Raw genomic sequence first — 18,306 nt, forward strand, 5'->3', positions numbered from 1 at the left:
TACCCATGTGTTTTAATTCTATTGACTTACGTTAAAAATATGAAATGATCCTAAGATCAGTAACATTAAAAGGACATTGGAAAAACATAAATAAAACAACTCATCTTCAACTTGGCTGCTTTCTCCTTGATGGGAGAAGTAGTGTTTTATGTTCAACTAAATAGTTTCCACCTACTGTCTTTCAAAATTTCTTTTAGTTCCTTCTCAAGGAAGACATTCAGGAGGAGCTGGTGTTTCTCTCCACCCCCTTGCTGGGAACCCCAGCAATAGTGAATGTGGTCTGTTTTACAAAATTTATCTCACAGCCTTTAATGCACAAGAGAAATAAAAACTGGCAGCAATTTTTTGAAGGCATAAAAGAACATTAAAGTTAGAAATTGTCAAAACAGGGCTTTAGAATTTTGACTTTTTTTCAAAGAAAAAGAGAAAAACAATAGCAAATTGCTATGCTTTTCCCTCTTGGCCCACTCTCCTGAGCTGAGGTTTCAAAGAATGTATGAGAGACAAACAACAACAACAAAAACAACAAGTAGCAAAGTTCTGAATATGCGTCTGTCATAAAAAGGAGAGGGAAGACAAACAATCCCCATCCTCGTTCCCCCCTGATTTCTGAAAGAATTCAGCAAGAATCAATTCTGTATGTTTTGTATATGCTTTTCCTTTCTTCAGCCGTTTCTCTGTGAAGTGTACTCAGGAGCGAAGTTAGTGTTTGATTGCTGATAGCCTCACGCACTGCACGTAGCACTGTCATTAAGCCATCATATGGCTGGCCAGGAGCCAGATCACACAGCAGTTCTGAGGAAGTCTTCCTAAACCGAAAGAGTTGATATATGTGTGTGTACATCAATGCAAGAAGAATGTTTATTTCTGCTAATTGGAAGCTAACTTGGATTGTCCTGACTAAAAAAAAAAACCCAGCCTTTTGCATTTGAAGTAGCGTTGGCATGGCTGCTCTCAGCAGGCAGTGCTTTGGTCTAGATGGTTCTTGAAATTACATGCGCTTCTGTAGACATAAAAGAGAACATCCGCTGGCAGCAATTTTAACTTTATAAAAGGAAAGAAAAAAGTGTAAGAGCCAGGACTGCAGGAAAGCTAAAATGAAAGCATATGAGCAATACGATGCTTACAGATAAATATTCATCACGGTGTATACTGAAGTATGTGGGGCTAAAGAGCAAGGCAACACCCTCCTTATAAAAGAAAGATTAATTGTTTTGATAATGGGAAGAGACGAGGGTGTTCATTGCAAGCAGAATTATGATTCTCTATCTAGCAAATTCCCTTCAGCCTCAGTGTTGTCATAGCCTTTAGCGTTTTGCTTTGTCCTAAAAATGCATTGTGACAAAATGCAGCCTGTTTTGACAGAATGTTTTACAATGGGGATTGCAGGCTTTTATTTATGTATTTCATTAATTTATACCTTCAAAATTAACCCTCAGTCTTGCAATATAATTCTGTCAGACCAAGAGGATAGAGTGGTTGATACGCAAATTTTGCATGTGACTTCCTCCCTCCTTTTTCATAATGTAAAATTTAATTTGATTTTGATCTAGCCCTTGTGATCAAGGGTACCTTTGCTTCCAAACTGGTGTGATCAATGTCCTCCCCATTCATTACCCCCATCCCAAATCATGAGTTAATCTGGTACACCTTGTGGGGTATTAGAAAATTCCTGTAGAGATTTATATACTGTGATCAGCGTTAATAATTCACCAGTTGTAAATGTGTCTTTCTCTTGTATTTTGTATTTCCTGGAGGCCACCTGGAATAACCATTACAATATCTGATCCCATGACTGGTGAACCAAATAAAATATTGAGCCAGTTCATTCTGAATCAGATTACTGATCTTACCTAGTATATATGAGAAGAATCAGAATGAAAAATACACAGTGATGATATCTTTATTTAGGCCAATTTAAATTTTAGAATAGTTGCATGCTTAAGAGTTTATTAAAATTCCTGTTTGAGCAATATGGTTGAAGACAGAAAAAGCATGAACAGCTATAACCATTTGTTATATAGCTGTTATGGAGTAATGTTAAGTAATATAGAATTACAAGTAGATTGTTTTTCTTAGGGGTGCTAAGCCTTTTATTTCAAAGGCTCCTGTTTTTTAAAATATAAATTCCATCAGCCGAAATCCACTGTTTTCAGTCTAATGAATTTTCCACACACTTCAACTGCTGGACTCCTACAAGTAAATCAACTGGAAATGAAGCTGGTTTTCAAAAATACTTTCTGTATTTCAGTAGCTTCCTACACTTTGGCCAGGTGATGACCCATAGTTTTCTTTGAACTAGGTTCAACATGGTCCCTGACATTCTTCTTTACCCTTCCTGAATCAGTAAAAAAAAAGAAAAAGAAAAAAATATGCAGCACAGTTTTGTTCTTTATTTTATGATAAAAGAGGAAAATGGCAGAACTCTATCAATTTCAGTGTGCTCTTTGACTTATGACCACAAATGGGACCAGAATTTCTGTTGCTAAGCACAGTGATTGTTAAATGCGTCACATCCTATTTTATGACCTTTTTTGCTACAGTTGTTAAGCAAATCACTAAAATTTGCTTAACATTTTAAAATTAAAATTACATTTCAATTAGAATTTTAAATGATTTTAAAATGATTTTAAAATTAAAATCATTAAATGAATTGTGCAGTCATTAAATGATCTGGCTTTCCTTGTGGACTTTGCTTGTCGAAAGCTAGCTGGGTAGGTCGCAGATGGCGATCACGTGACCCTGGGATGCAGCAACCATTTTAAACGCATGTCTGTTGCTAAGCATCTGAATTTTGATCACATGACCCTGGTGATGCTGCCACAGTCATAAGTGTGAGTACTGGTTGTAAGTCAACTTTTTTTAGTCAACTTTCAATGGTAACTAAATTAATGGTTGTAAATTGAGGACTACCTGTATATCATTTGTTAGTTCTGGATAACCGAATATATTATATTGTTTGAAAAGTCTAAAAATCACTATTAAGATGTAAGCCAAGAATGAATACCAAGAACCAGGGTCAACATAGTATAAATAGCTGCTACTAATTTAAAATATTAGGCAGGTGGCAGTCGAGAAGTCTTTAAGTCATCTGGCTTGGAGATGCTAAATCAGGAGAGGCTTTCTGGGCAACTACATAGGTGAGAATAAGAAGCTATAACATAAACTGTTAGCCAGTATTAAGAGCACATCTGGGACATTACGCTACAATTGGCTGACACTTATTACATGGAAAAAATACATTTGTCAGACACATTGAAATGGAATTAATATTTTGCACACCTCTAGTCTTCCTCAGAGGAGGCAAGACTCACAAGGTGTACTCAAAACTGTCCTCCTGCTTTGGAGATAAACACCTTAATTCTGTTGATCTGAATCCAGAATGAGATGTATTGATACTGGTAACTTCCAATTCATTTGGAAATAAGTTTCTCTTGTGCAAGCTGGCAAGTGACAAAAAAAATTGTTTCTCAAGCCCAGAATCAGGAAATAAATATTTCCTACTTTGCCATCCACTCTAGGCTCATAAAAAAGGCATGTTTGAGAAAAAGTGCTATGAAAAGAAATCCCTCACTAAGCCACTTAAGATCATAGGTAACATGCACTTGGCTTGAAGAATTCTGCTACTTGTTTTGGAGACTGACTTGACTTTGTGTTCAGCTGTTAAGATCCCAGGATTTCATTTCCAAGCCTGTTTCAAACAGACTTCCAACATGCTTCTAATTTACAGAGACCTATTGTAACAAAACACAGTTCAAGTGCACTCCTTCCCCTTTTTAAAAAAATAAACAACACTGTTTAGAATAACTTATCTTCTTTCTCTTATATGCTTGTTTCCAATATGTTTGTATCATTTGTCACCATTGAAAGTGGATTCCAAGATGCGTTTCAGTAATAGAGTTAAGCAATTTTTAAAAAGCAGCATGAAGCATAGAAACAAGGACTTCAAATAAGCTGGGTGTTTATGTATCAACATCACAGCTATGAAAATGCAAAGTGTATAATGTTATTTGTGGCACTGGTAGAGGAAGATGTGATCTGTATTGATTTGGCCACTTTCAGTTATTTTAAACTACCTTCTACAATTATTGATAGGACCCTTGGCTCCTTCTTCTGGTCTTTTTCCTTTTCTGCTTTTAAATTTATGCAAAAGAAGCCGTCAACAGCCAGTTTTCTACATGGAAGCCAGCCTCATCTGTGCTGGAATTATTCCAGCTGTAACTTTGATAATCTTCTTTCAATAAGTCCTAGGAGATTCAGAAAAATTCTCTTCTTTAAACCTCCATCCAAATTGTTTGCTGGTTTAAGGAAATTAATAATATTCCAGTACTCCTTTTTGCTCTCATTTTTAAACCGAACTATACTTGGTGAAAGTATATCTTTCATGTTCAGAACATTTTTCTGTTCGGATGGCAAGTTTTTCTCAAAGATGAGGAAACAGAGCATGAGTAAAGTCTTTAAGTAGCTCTTCAGGCTTTCAGATGCCTCAAATTTTCCCACTTCATAATGCCTGGGACTAAATTTCAGACTTAGAAGTGGGAGCCTCGTTCAGTCTAGATGCAACTAGCAAGAAGGAGATTCTAATCATCCCTGGAGGATTTTAGATTTCTTATTCGTGCTTTAACAATTATACTACACCAGCTCCATTCAGCCCTCTAATCTTCAGATGGATTGCATGCATCGTTTTCAGAAAGAACAAAAGTTTACATATTCTAGCAGGACCAATCCCTGCCTTAAAACAGGTACAGTAGCTCTTATTTATAGGTTACCTTTCTGATTTAACCTTTACCCAAGGTGCATGTTGCATCCAAATCTAACCCACATGCATGTTTACAGTTGGTTGTGAGGTTAGAAGAAAAATGACTTGAAGCCTTGTCCTTCAATAAATATTTGGATCAGTAAAAATTTACAGAGCCAAGTATTTATTAATTTGGGGAAATGCACAAGGGCATGTGGTAAATGGTAGGTTGAAGGTCTTGTGAGGAAAAAAGATGTGAAGCAGATGATGAACAATTGGATTTGTAATCTTTCTTTCCATTTTTAATTTCTAAGAGCTGGTAAATCTGTCTTCCTTTCCATGAAAAGGGGGCACTCTTTTTTTTAAAAAAGAAAAGTTATATTAAGTCTAGGTTTCTGAAATGGATATGACAGATGATTTGTTGAAGTAAGATTTTGTTTCGTCTTTCTTTTTGCAATGTAAAATGGTCTTTGGTGGTAACTTAGGAAATATTTTTAAAAATGCCTAACTAGTACTCTCTTGGGATTTTCTTTAAAAGGGGGAAGAAAGAATCGGGATCTTTCCTAGTTTGTTGTCCTACAGAGATGTAGCAGTTCAGTTCTAGTAATTCCGAGCCATTGTGAGTGATGATTGCTTTGCTGTCCCACCAAATATAACTTTTTTCACAGCCTTGTCATCAGACTGTGGTTTTATGCTGTAATGTCATTTGTCTCTAAAAGAAAAATGAGTTGAGGAATATGCTGCTGTGACTACTAAAATCTGCCTCCTCAGGCCATAGAGCTTTGGGTTCCATTAAATGGTAATGGGTGGTGATTACTATAATCAGGAATGGCAGCCTTAGGCCTCTGACATGGTTCTAGTTGTGTTTAAAAAAAAAACCAGAATAAATGAGTGAAGAGCCCATTTCCTCCATAACCAGCACTAAATATGCTTTTGCTCATATCCTCTGTAGCAGTCCCTTATGATTCTTAAGCAGGGTAGCTTCATCTTTGGTCTTCTGCTTAATTCCACGAAATGAGGATGGTTATATGAGCAGGCATGAAAGTATTAAAACAAGAAATTACTTCTGAAACACAGTTGGCTAATTCTGGGGTTTAAGCCTTGACAGGGAGGTCCTTACAGTCCCATATAGACAAGAAATTAAACATCTGTGCACAGTATCTAAGTTTTACTTGATGAAAGGCATTAGATATAAACGTTCTAAGGGGTGGAAAATGGATTTTATTATATTTATTTAATGGGAATATTGGGGGGGGGATCCTGAATTATGGTACCTGAAAAAAGTGGTATTCACACTTTTCTACAGATTTAAAGATACTTCTTTAAAGCACATGTTCTGTACAAGTTCAGTGAAATGAAAACTATACTGCTTGCTGTTTACCATTCATTTTACCAAATGTTGCTCAGCAAACTTTCCTAGTACTTGCTTCCAAATGTTCAACTAATTTCCCAAAGTGTAGGAACTGATTAGGGTTACAATTACAGGATTTGAAATACCAACACATTTTAAAGGTACCCAGTTGAGGTAGGGCGCTTTAGTGAGATACAATTTTTTCTGCAAAATAATTTAAATCTGAAATAAATGTAAAAATGCCCAAGAGAGATAACTAGTATAGCGAAGGCTATTCCATTCAGATTCAAAACCATATTTGTAAAGATGCTCATGTTTTGTGGTAGAAGGAAGACATTTGAAGATATACTACATATATTTCTCAGTTATATCCAGTAGGAATGGAATGAACCTTAAGATCATGTTCCAACCATTTGCCCTGATGGTATGCACACTCATATCTTAATTGTTTCATTTCAGACTTGTGGTGGACAACTATTCTTAAATAGAGTTGCTAAGCTGCAAGATGAGCAGCCATGCAAATTGATCAAATAAGTTAGTAAAATAAAGCAAAACCATGCTGCATTTTAAAAATTATTCATATCTGCCACAATTCCTTTACTGACTGTTAATATTGGCTTCTAACTTCCAGCCTGCATTTGCTAAGGAATCAGGTCAAAGAAGATTTAGTATCATCTTCGCTAGGAGCGTTCCTCCTTAAAAGCACTGTTCTGTAGGAGCAGAATTACTTTGAAGAATACAATATGTCTGACTAAACTTAACAGCATCTACAACTGTTCAGTTCTAAGACAGGTGGTTTAAAATTGTATTTTGATTTGCATCTGAAAAGCAAATAGAGAAATTTTAAAAGCTACCAAACTATAGGAAAAAATCCTGAGCATCTTTCTTTCTCTTTTTATATCATCTTCCAGGCTATGGTAGCTTGCTATCCTGGGAATGGAACTGGCTACGTGCGTCATGTGGACAATCCCAATGGAGATGGGCGATGTATCACCTGCATTTATTACCTGAACAAGAACTGGGATTCAAAGGTATGTAGCTTCTCACATGTTGTTGCGATGCAGACTCAAAAGGAACCTACTCCAGAAACAATACTTCTCCACATAGCTGTTTCCTTGCTCTTCCATTTTTTATGAAGTACCGTGAAATTTCTGAATACAACAACACCATTGCTTCTGGGTAGCTGAGATGTGAAGATAAATCCATTTCATGGTTGCATTATTTTTTAATTTCAATTGGATAGACAGCTTATTGAAGATGGGGGCAGCTTAGAATTTTTGAGCCATTGGTGTGTCTGTCACTATTTAAAGATACAGGTAAAGGATTTAGTTTGATGAAAACAAATGGGTGCCTGTAAAGGAATGAATGGATTCTGACAACTGAGGTAGTTTAACTCAAGATTGGCAGGTTCAGCTGTGGTCGTCTTGTTTTTGTCCCATATAAAGCCGCCTTTGAAAAAGAATACTTGTTTGATTTTGCCCTACATACAGTATAAGATCATGAAAACTTCTCCCTCTGTTTGCCATGCCTTGGCCTTATAAAAAGCATTGTATTTGCTAACGTGTGTGGGGGAGTTTAGAGGCTGTTTGCTGTGATATATTTAAAGAAAAGCAAGTTGACATTCTGCCTTTAGGTTTGCTAACTGTCAAAAGCATTGGTTTTCAGCTACTCAAAGCCCTAAAACTAGAAGATTGCCCACTTCAAACCATGTCCAATTCTTGTGGATGCCTAGGAACACTTGAACATTATTTTTTAATATGACATTGAGATCCCATAGACTTTTCTCAGAGTGGAAAATAAAAACAATCCTTCCCTTTTCTCTAAAAAAATACACCAAAATGCATAGACGACATAGGGACATTTCTTATCATTTGGAGGCATCCAAGAAGTTAAGGAAATTATTTATATGTTTTAAAACTCTGTGCATTAATGCCAATGTATTAAGCATGCTAGAAGAACTCTTTAACTGCAGTCCTCTGATGAATATACATTTGGTGGTAAGCCAGTGCTTACTTGTCATAAAAGACCACAGATGCCATCTGGATAAGAAAGATGTAAATTTGATTATAATAACAATCTTGCTGCAAACCTCACTGTCAACATGTTACAGTAGTGTTCTATTAAGTTTGGGCACATTCAGCTTCTGGGTGAAGACTATGGCAAACTAGGACATCTCTGAGGGAACGAAGAATCTGTTATAGTGCTTCCTGTGGACAGTTAACTAGTCCAGGCCAGTGGAGCCTCTCCAGATAAGGAGTGACCCACCTGCACTTCTCTGGAGAAGTCCACAGGATTTGTGGTTAGCTCATGAGTTGAGCGGCTGGGAAATGAGAGAAAGAAATCTAGCTCATAGCCACAGTGGAGCCTTTAAGGACCCTGGGTTTGACCAAAACCTCACTTTCTTAAATACATTTGGAACAGCAGGAAAGAAAAAGAAACACTCAGTGAGGTATCGTTCATTCTGGATTAAGAAAAAAAAAAAAAAGGAGAAAAATAATAATCCAGGAGTTTGAACATAGCAGCAAACATAATACCGGCAGCTCAAAATGTAACAAGATTTTGATCTGAGAAAGTTTTAAATAGAAAAAGGGGACAGTTAAATTTGAAATGTTAATATTTTGGCGAAAGTGCTTTTGGCATAATCTGAAATAAACATGGTAACAATACCAAATTTAAGTTTCCCCTCAACCACTGAAACTATGACTTGGAATGTGACATTCTCTCTCAATCAACATTACAGACAGGACGATGATGGGTTATAAATATAACAGATAGCAATAATGATTACTTTTGTTGATTGTGCAGCATCCTTGGATACCGCTTTCCACCAACACTAAAAGGGATCAAGAATCTTCCAGCTTTTTTTAAAAAAAGGAAAAGATAAATGGCTAACTAAAGCATTCTCTGAAGAATTGTCAAGGGATTCTGCACATTTTTAATTGCTGTAACAAATTAAATGTTTACATTTAAATAAATTGGAACAGACAGTTTTATATGAAGTCAGACTATGGTGCCTGCTTCTGAAAAGGCAGAACAAAATATTAATTCCCCCATCCCTCTCTGTGTTTTTACCATGCAATTAAGAAATCAGATAAGGGTTTGCAGTCCATCAGTTAAGGAAACTTGAGTCAGGATTTCCCAGCAGAAAATACAACTTTCTTTTTCTTTAAATATTTTGCTCATTATATATATATAAAACACTTAAGTTTAGGGATGGAAGTGATTCAAATTTTCCATCTGGATGTGATAGCGAGAAGTTTGTCAAAACAAAAAAAAAGAGTACATCAGGTCTGTTGTAGAAAACCAGACAAAATCAGGGTCAGAAAGCCTTGAGAAAAGCAGCATTGTTTTCCCCACCTACCTCATTAATACTTGATTCATTTTAAGATTTGTTCAATAAACACAAAGGACAAATTAATTTGGCTAAGTAAAAAAGCAGTTTTAAATAATAGTATCTGTATATTATTTTTACTTGCTTTATGTTTAACAACTATCATGTCCTTAGACATGATTTTCCTTTTTAAAAAAAAGTGCATTCATTTACTTATATTTATTGGCATTCCGATAAATATAAATACCAGGGAAAAGAAGTGATCAGTGCTTCAAACTGACCCATTTATTACCCATTAATATTCCCATTAATATTTCACAAATGATGCAACTGCCCCTTGCCGGAAGGGTGATTGATGAGTTATGAAGCTGTGCTTCTCAGCTGGCAGAGGTATAACTAAATTGGTGCTACATGTCTCCAGGCACATCAGTCAAAATGTCCACCATTATACTAGAGCAAAGAGAATGTGGCAGGAGTTTCAACTATATTATATCCAAAGACCCTTCAGGAACTGCAACACAAATGGTACATACTTAAGTCAGCCCTGGGATTATGAGTTAATTATGTTCTTCCATTGAAGTATGATGAGAGGAAGGTTCTACCTCTATGATTGGGGCAAATTTTTCATCATGAACCAGGGTGGTGCAGTGGTTGCAGATGAGCTCAGTGCTCATACCAGAAGTTTGATTCTGAGCGGCTCAAGGTTGACTCAGCTTTCCATCCTTCCGAGGTTGGTAAAATGAGGACTCAGATAGTTGGGGGCAATATGTTGAAAACCACTTAGAGAGGGCTGTAAAGCATTGTGAAGCGGTATATATAAGTGCTGTTGTTATTGCTATCAGCAGATGAGTTCTTCATCCTCCCCATTCATGTCCAGTGAGGTCCTCAGTAAATCTCCACATCTGGCTTTTTTTTTTTATGCATATATATACAAAATAAGCTGTTTTAAGATCTGCTTATCCTGTCTAATCAAAAACATTTTTCTTTTCTTTCTGTTTAAGCTGCATGGGGGGATCCTACGAATATTCCCAGAGGGCAGGTCCTATGTAGCCGATGTTGAGCCCATCTTTGACAGATTACTTTTTTTCTGGTCAGACCGAAGAAACCCACATGAAGTGCAGCCTTCCTATGCAACAAGGTAAAGACCTTAGGTGTGGGTTTTAAAGATAATTATACAGGACAGCAGTCCGTTGCTCAGTGAGAGATTGCATATATAGTTAGATGTACAATTCCAGTATTGTCAATAAAATGATTTCAGGTAGCAGATTCAGAAAGGATCCAGTAGACTTCTGAAATATAAATTCTTAAGCTTGCTGGATGAAAGGAACAATATTCCGGTTGTCGTATAATTTGGGAATTATACTGGAGAAAATGATCTATTACGTAGAAACAGTTTTGATATAGAAGTGTGTTCTTTTATTCTTGCATTTTTCTAATTACCTACTTTATTGAAAAGGAAATCATCACATTTTTCATTTTTAACTCTGTATTGAATATCTACTGATTGGTATTTACTATGTATATATACATAATATGCAGTTAAGAGCCAGTTTGATATAGTGATTAAGACTTTAGCCTAGAAACTGGGAGTCATTCTAATCCAGCCTTGGGCACAAGTTCTAACCCAGCCTTGGACACAAAGCCAATCGTGTGAATTTGAGCCAGGCACTTTCTCTCAGCCCTAGGAAGAAGGCAATGGCAACCCACTTCCAAAAAAACCTTGCCAGGAAAACTGCAGGGAATTGCCCAGGCAATGTCCAAGTATCAGACATAACTGAATAGAAAGAAAAAAAAGAATGCAGTTATGCAGATTAATGTTAACTTCCTGGCTCAATAGGCATTTCTGCCCTATAGTTTAGTGTGCCAGATATTCAGCCTCATTTAAAGGACCCAACTAAACACACATGCACACACAAACCATTTGAGAGATTTTTTCCTCCACCAATTCAGGTAAAATTGGTAAAATTTTGATAGGTGTGTTTTGATCCATATAGCAAATTGTGAGTAATGCCTTACTTGGAATTTAGACATTTTTTTCTTTGTCACAAGCACCCGTGACTTTCAGCGTTACTGCATCTGTAATGCTGATGCTTTTTCAGTAATTGTTCTTGCCCTGGCTAGAGAATGTATTAAGGCTTCTGCCTATGTGCTTCTTTCTGATGATGTCCTTTTTCATAGTAATATGTAAGCAAGACATGGCGTTTTAGGGGAACTTACAAATTTCACAACAGTTTTCCCCAAACTAGTGCCCTCTAGTTTGGTTGGGCTTGCATTACTGGTTAGGACTAATTGGAGTTGCAGTTCCAGCACAGCTGAACGTGCCAGAATGAAGAAAATAGTTTAGTAACTATCTGACTGTCTTCATATTTGAAACTATTGCCATGTAAAGTCACCAAGCAACAGAATAAATTGTATGCTCTGTGAGTTTCCAAAGATATAATGAAGCCTTAATGTAATGGATCATGGATTTTTTTTCCCCTCTGTAGGTATGCAATGACTGTGTGGTATTTCGATGCGGAGGAAAGAGCAGAAGCCAAAAAGAAATTCAGAAATTTAGTTGGTATGAGAATTTATTTTTAACTCCCATGTATTCCAAGAACACATTCTACTGTGTTCTGATGTCACAGAATTAATTACATAGAGAACACCTTGCCCAGTCCAGAAATACAGGCTACACATTGAAACAAGTTTCTGTAGGCTGTTCTATGCCTGTGTCATGCCTAAATGACTGGGACTCAAATATTTATTTCTTTTATTTAAGAAAATGTATATGGCTACCCAGCTCAGTGATTGCTGGTGGCTTGCAAAGATTAAAAAAAAAACAGTATAAAAATATTAAATAGCAATAAACCCCCCCCCGGTGACACCCCCCCCCCCAATTCAATATCTCAAAGAATGCCTTTCATACCATCCTTCCTTTACCAAGAACTTCACAGGAAATTCTTCTCTGCGTATCTTTGTTCAGAGAAATGCTACATGTGTACAAAAATAAATCCTTTCTGTGATGTCACTGAACTTAAAGGTATCTTCTCAAAGATGATAGGATTGACTCTTTTCAGTCTTAAATTAAAATTCTCTTTGCTCAAGCATTCTGAAGAAAATTTGGAAGTGGAATTAAACGCACAATCTATGCTTAATTTAGGGTTTTTTAAGATTTATTTTTCCTGATAGGGTTTTTTTTTTGTGGTGTGTGTGTGTTAAAAGTTTCACATTTTGATTATATTGTTTTTATAATTTTATATGTACTATTCTACAACAAAAAAAAAATAAGAAAAATGGTCAAACAGCATATGAAATGTTCATGCTGATTAACTTTGTGCAGGGGTTGTGCATGAATTTATTTATTTTTTTGTTGTGTGGCTATTTAACTATCTCTTCAATTATTCATTGCAGATGCAGGAAAGACAGAAGCAGTTCTCAGTGAAGACTGAATAACAAATGACTTGATACAATTTTTGTATGATGATAATTTTCGGACTATTTGCAAGCAATAAGATCCAAAGATTACATGGTCTGTTTTTTATGATTATCGGATATTCTTCAATGCACTATTTTTGACATTACCTAATGTTTGCATATTACCATGATGGTACTCATGACAGCTTCCAATCTCTTCTATTTGGCATAAAGCATCCCTCTTCTGTTCTTGCCTTTGAATTGAAGAATACCACAAGAATGAAGAATATCACCAAGTCTCATAATGATATCAAGGTGAAGATGGCAATACTAGTAATAAAAATACTAAACATTTGAAACAATTGGAGGAAACTGAGTATATTTGCACTTTAGTTACATTTTCTGGTTCGGTGTAAAGGAACTTTTACGAAGGATCCTCACTGGCAGGTTGCAGATGAGCAACACCAGCAAGCCAAGTTGCAAACCAGAACTGCACGCTTGTCAGGAGCCAAATTCATTGTGTCAGTGCAGAGCATTTGATGGTGTGCCTCATCATTTTGCTTACAGACTATTATTGGCTTCGTTGGCCTTGCTCATTGCCATATCGAAGCCTCCCACTTGCCATAAAATTGCCTGGATTTTATCCACATTGTTCAAGCCAAGCAAAAGCAGTTCTATCACTTTGCCTTTTAGAGCCCCCAAACAGAAGTGGTAGCTGTTGTGCACCTACCCGTAGTGTTCTTAAAAAAAAAAAAAGAGTTCCTTTGTGGGGTAGCTCTGGTAATTATTTTTATTATCATTTAAAACTGTTTTGCAAATAGCTAGCCAGCCTCACCAGCTCCTGCCCATTACAAACTTTGGGAAATGTTGATGGCAAGCTAAGAGCAAGTATGCCAAGAAATCATCTAATCGAATTTCATTTTCATTTTAATATTTTTCAACTGATCTTCCACTAGTCACATATTGTATGTGACAAAAACTGAACTCCAGCAATCGAGTGTATTGTTAAGATGGGCTTGATGACTAACTAGCTGTTGAAGAGACATAGAAAGCCATGTCCAGCTGGCTCTTAACTGTTATACTTGGGAGCATTTGCAGTGGCCACTGAAAATGGCATGTAAACTGGCATTTGGTTGTGTAAATTTTGCATCTGTTATATAAATGGGGCTAAGATTGTACAACTGAATTTTAGACCTAATCACTGTTGTTTTGGAACTCGTAAGAAAGTGCTTTGAACTGTAGACTTACAACTCAGTCTTAACATTTGAAATGCCAGCAAAATAAATAATGTGTTAGATGGGATATTCCAGTTGCTATACATATGCAGTGTCATATAGCATGAATCTTGGATGCACTATGAAAATATTTAAGATAAGATTCATAGATCTCTATTGTCAGCACGAGGTCAGGATATAGGTTGCTATCATGATGTATTGTATTGAGATTACAAATACAGATATAAAATGTGGTCCCAAATGTCACTTTGCTACAGATAAATTCCTGCATTGACGCCATGGGTTTTACAGAGAGAGATTATGAAGCACATACTTTCTTCTAATGTCAATTTTTCAAAGAAAAGAACCTCTGATGAATAAACTTAGCAGCAAATGCACTTAGACAAAAAAAACACAACAAATTGTTTTCATCAAAATATGCAATGAATGAATGCAATTGAATCCTTTGAAGATAATTGCTCATTTCTCTGGAGTCTCTAGCAATGTTTTGAATATTGTGATGGAGACTGTATTTGTTCTTCCACGTGTCCATATTTCCCTTTGGATTCCATTTTAATACTTCCTTTTCATTCCAATTAAACTTTTCGGTTCAGTTTTGGCTATTATGGCTTTAAAAAGGATGTCTGATACAATATCACCTTGTATTTTCTGGAGACATGGAAGTCACTTTCCCAAAACATGAGCCACAGAACAACGCTAATATATTTAGGAATTGTGCAGACTAAGCCCAAATCCAACTGAAAGTATTTTTTTCAGCAACACAGTATGTACAGTATAAAGCAATATAATTTCTAACAAAATGGCAATTGTTTATTTCAGGAAACAAGGCTCTCCTGCCTGCATTTGATGTCTGAATTTTACTCTATGATGATTCCTTTTCTTCTTAAATATTCCCTTGAATGTTCCCTTTGATCACATAGTTTTATACATGGAGACTTTATGATATGTTTTTCTTGTATAAAATATTTCAGGAAAGAACGGTCAGCTTAAATTTGACTTGTGGAAAATTTGACTTAAAAACTAATTGCTTTCATTTGTGCTAGTGAGTGATTTCTCCCCCTCCCCTTTCTTGTGTAAAGAGCTCATAATTGGAAAGAAAATTGTGGCAGGAGAATTTTATAGGCATCAAAGTGAGATTTTACAATTCAAGAGATGATAGTATTTATTTTAAAAAACATGAAAAGCATCTGGTAGCATCTTAAAGATTGATATGGATATAGCTTAACTCTCCTAAACTACAGTTGACTATAATAGATTTTTGTTTCTTTTTGACTGCCACAGACTGTGATAGCCAACCTTCAAGAAATCACTTGAAAGAGTAGATAGGCATCAGCCCAAGCATGCTTATTTCTATTCTGTGTCAGAATGTTCAAGTCTCAGGTATCAAGTCTCAAGAACAGAAACAGATGTCTGCTCCAAGGCTACTCAGTACATCTTATTGGGAAGGGAGCAGTTGGATCATGAAGTGGAAGCCAATCTGAGCAAATTGTAGAAGGTCAGGAAATGGGTGAGGCCTACTTTGCCAGCTGCCAAGTCTATTTAACCATAACCTTAAAGGAATCCATTATCATCTCAATGATGCATCCTTAAAGAGATATAGTAAAATATATAGGAATTACTAGGAATTTAGTACTTCATTACTAGGAATAAGTAGGAATCCAGGCTACTATGCCTGAGATACAAAGACCTGTTTGCCTAGGTCAGGAAACTTGCATAGCATCCTTCATTCTCCTTTCATTTGGAGAAAACTTTTTGATCCACAGAAGCTTCTTCAAAGGGAAAAAAACCACACACCTCATAACCCTACATTCTCTTTCAAGAAATAGGTTTTTACATGTGACAAAATAAACCCATTTATGATTTCCCCACAAGATTATGCAATCAGACCTATTTTTCCTCATTCACCTAAATTTTTAAAAAAATGTTATTTTTAGTATTGTTCCCACCTTGCTGTAGACACATATAATGGGGGAATTCCTTCATGGTGACTGCTTATGTCTTGAAAGAGAAGAAATTGGGTAACAATTTCTGTGTAACATCCTTTGTAAAAGGTATTAGCTTTTTTTTTTATAGTTGGGGGAAAAAAATCTATCAGTCGTAGCTGAACCCTTCAACTGCCTAAGCAATTTAGAACTTGAAAAGCTAGTGTGATCATCAATTGGCTGTGATTATAGTGTGATAGTGAAATGTTATTTACCTATTTTCATTGTGTTTTATTTATGCAGAATGATTAACTTCCAGATTATTGCAAAAACATTTCTTTTAATGGTTCTGAGTGCATTTTCAATAAGTAGTCTGTTAAGAAATTGTCATAGGGGAGCTCAAATGAAGTTATTGGATCAACAGGAAAAAATGTTGATTTGGATATTTATAGTTGAAGAGCCAAAGGTACTTTTATTGCCTTTTTCTTGTCATGACTCAAGGCACCTCTTGGCCATTGGGCTTGAAAAGTGTGCTTGGGCAAAAGTGAAGAGTGAAATAATTTAATTGCATTTATCAATAAATAAACTATGATGACTAAACAGTTTAGTGTCATATCTAGGGCTATGTTCAATTCTACATTTCATGGAGTGGCAAGATAATTCTTTTGAACTACAAAAAGTTGTCACATTGCACCGATCGTTAAATTATCAGGATTACAGCTTTCTAGGATTAGTTTAATAGTCAATTTAAATGCAATCAATAATTATCACACCAGACTGAAGTCCTGTACAAAGTCATTTTAAATAAAGTGTATTTACTACAGAAAAAAGCTGGGGGGGAAGGTCCAAAAAGGTCAATTTCATCACCTTAATATGAAGAGTCCATTTGTATTTTTAAACTTAACACACATTTTGGAAATAACACAATGAAAAATACTTTATCTCTTCTGTGTTCCCTGTGTTTCCAATAAGGTTGGAACTTGTGGAAAAACAAAATTCAGAAATGTCATTTTTGAAAAAATAATAATACTGAGTTCTATTCCTGCATGATTGCTTTTTGGTGTAACTATTTCTACTACTGCTTGCTTTGGAAAGTGCATTAATTTGCCGCCCATTTTTAATCTTATTTTGTGACTGGCTCCCCAACCGTCTCTCAGGAGGGCAAACCTTTTGCCAGGCTACATGCTGGTCATTGTTGCTGGCAGGTGGGCTGGATACTGAACTATACTGTGGAATGTTGCCATCCTATCCACGTTTGTGTTTGTGTTATTTAAAAAAAATGTAGAATGAAATAAAATCTTGCAGGATTCAATAAACCAAGCTGTGGATTTTATCATTGTCCAATTTTCTTCTATGCGGGACATAACAGTGTCAAGACTTCTAAAATTTCAGGAAAGATGGCTTTGAACTACTGTGACAGGCAATTTATATTTCTAAATAGCAATAGCACTTAGATTTATATACTGCTTTACAGTGCTTTACAGCCCTCTCTAAGTGGTTTACAGAATCAGCATATTGCCCCCAACAATTTGGATTCTCATTTTACCCACCTCGGAAGGATGAGTCAGCCTGGTGACCTGGCCTGGTGAGAGTTTAACTGCCAAATTGCAGGCAGCCGGCAGTCAGAAGAGGTAGCTTGCAGAACTGCACTGTAACCACTGCGCCATCGTGGCTCGCTTAAATATCGAGACCAACCACTCCCTTAAGTGTTCTAGGCATCTTACAAGCGGCAATAAAAATGCAATAGACTTATGTTACCGTGCAGCAACTGTTAGAAGTTATGACAGTCCTGAAAAATAATTTGGGCTACCAAGGCTCATGTTTGCAATCTTCACAGCATTCCCCCAGTCACATAATTGCCATTATGGTCAGTACATGTTATTCTGTGGCTGGCCCATTTCTCACCATCTTGAAGAGTAGAGAGTTTGGAGAATAAAGGATTACAGAGACTAAGTAGGCACACAATGGGGAACAATCAGTTGATTGCCAGTGGGCTTGGAACTGCCAGCACCACTGCATTCCTGTCAATATGTATTTCCCACTGTGCCGTCTTACTCTCTTGTAATCCCTTCCTTTCTGATGAATGAAAAAACATTTAATGAAAGGTGCTGAAGAGAACAGTGATGAGACCCCAGAAGAGTAGGATATTGGGTTAAAAAGGAGAACAAGATAGAGAGGTACTAACAGGCAGGATTATAAGAAAGGAGAGAAGAAAGAAGAATGAAAAGGTTTACGGGGAAGGGAAACCAGGAAAGCAGTTGCTGATAGAAAAAAATCATTCTAATCACTTAAAGGGAAAAGAATAGTTGAGGAACAAGCTAAAATACAAAGAA

The 18,306-nt window shown here is 36.3% G+C and overlaps 1 protein-coding gene across 1 annotated transcript in view; it reads left to right on the forward strand.

Moving 5' to 3' along the window:
- The window catches only part of EGLN3 (egl-9 family hypoxia inducible factor 3), a 38,071-nt gene extending 20,782 nt beyond the window's left edge, over positions 1 to 17,289 (forward strand). The window contains exons 2-5 of the mRNA XM_034418000.3: positions 7,001 to 7,120; positions 10,422 to 10,558; positions 11,907 to 11,980; positions 12,814 to 17,289. Of these exons, the coding sequence (XP_034273891.2) occupies positions 7,001 to 7,120; positions 10,422 to 10,558; positions 11,907 to 11,980; positions 12,814 to 12,851 (369 nt within the window). The 3' untranslated portion in view covers positions 12,852 to 17,289. The remainder of the gene's footprint in view (positions 1 to 7,000; positions 7,121 to 10,421; positions 10,559 to 11,906; positions 11,981 to 12,813) is intronic.
- Positions 17,290 to 18,306: the final 1,017 nt, after the last annotated feature.

Source organism: Pantherophis guttatus, chromosome 1 (assembly GCF_059756535.1).
Source record: "Pantherophis guttatus breed Tessera chromosome 1, ASM5975653v1, whole genome shotgun sequence".
NCBI classification, from domain to species: Eukaryota; Metazoa; Chordata; class Lepidosauria; order Squamata; family Colubridae; genus Pantherophis; species Pantherophis guttatus.